This window comes from Penaeus monodon, chromosome 28 (genome assembly GCF_015228065.2).
Source record: "Penaeus monodon isolate SGIC_2016 chromosome 28, NSTDA_Pmon_1, whole genome shotgun sequence".
In the NCBI taxonomy this organism is placed as follows: domain Eukaryota; kingdom Metazoa; phylum Arthropoda; class Malacostraca; order Decapoda; family Penaeidae; genus Penaeus; species Penaeus monodon.
In genome coordinates, this window is record NC_051413.1 from 33034027 (window position 1) to 33034437 (window position 411).

General features: G+C 42.8%; 1 protein-coding gene across 1 annotated transcript in view; it reads right to left on the minus strand.

Annotated features, from left to right (window-relative positions):
• The window catches only part of LOC119591512 (axoneme-associated protein mst101(2)-like), a gene marked incomplete in the record, with an annotated part of 46693 nt that overhangs the window by 13499 nt on the left and 32783 nt on the right, over positions 1–411 (minus strand). The window contains 1 exon segment of the mRNA XM_037940260.1: positions 323–403. Coding sequence (XP_037796188.1) covers positions 323–403 — 81 coding nt within the window.

Below are 411 nucleotides of genomic sequence, written 5' to 3' on the forward strand. Positions count from 1 at the left end.
CTAGGATTTAAAATATTGCAAATTTACCACTAAGTGAACTTGACTGCGAGGTACACTGTCTCAAAAGATACTCGCTAGGGTGAAGTGTAAATACACACACACGACGAATAACCTAGAGTGCCAGATGTTTGACAGAGTAGGACTAAACCTCCGCCGCCAAAAGTCAAACACTCTAGATAATAGAGGAAAAAAAACACGAAATAAAACACGATTATTAGATTCGTCGCGTATTCATTCACATCCGACCATGCGTGAGTGCCAGCGGGTATGTGGGTGGGTATACAGATGGCATGTGGGTTCTTATGTTGAATAGCATACTCACCGACATACTTCCTGCACTTCTTGGGCTGTTTGCATTTGGGCTTCTTGTTCGTCTTCTTAATTGGCTTCTTATGGTACCGCCCTAAAGGT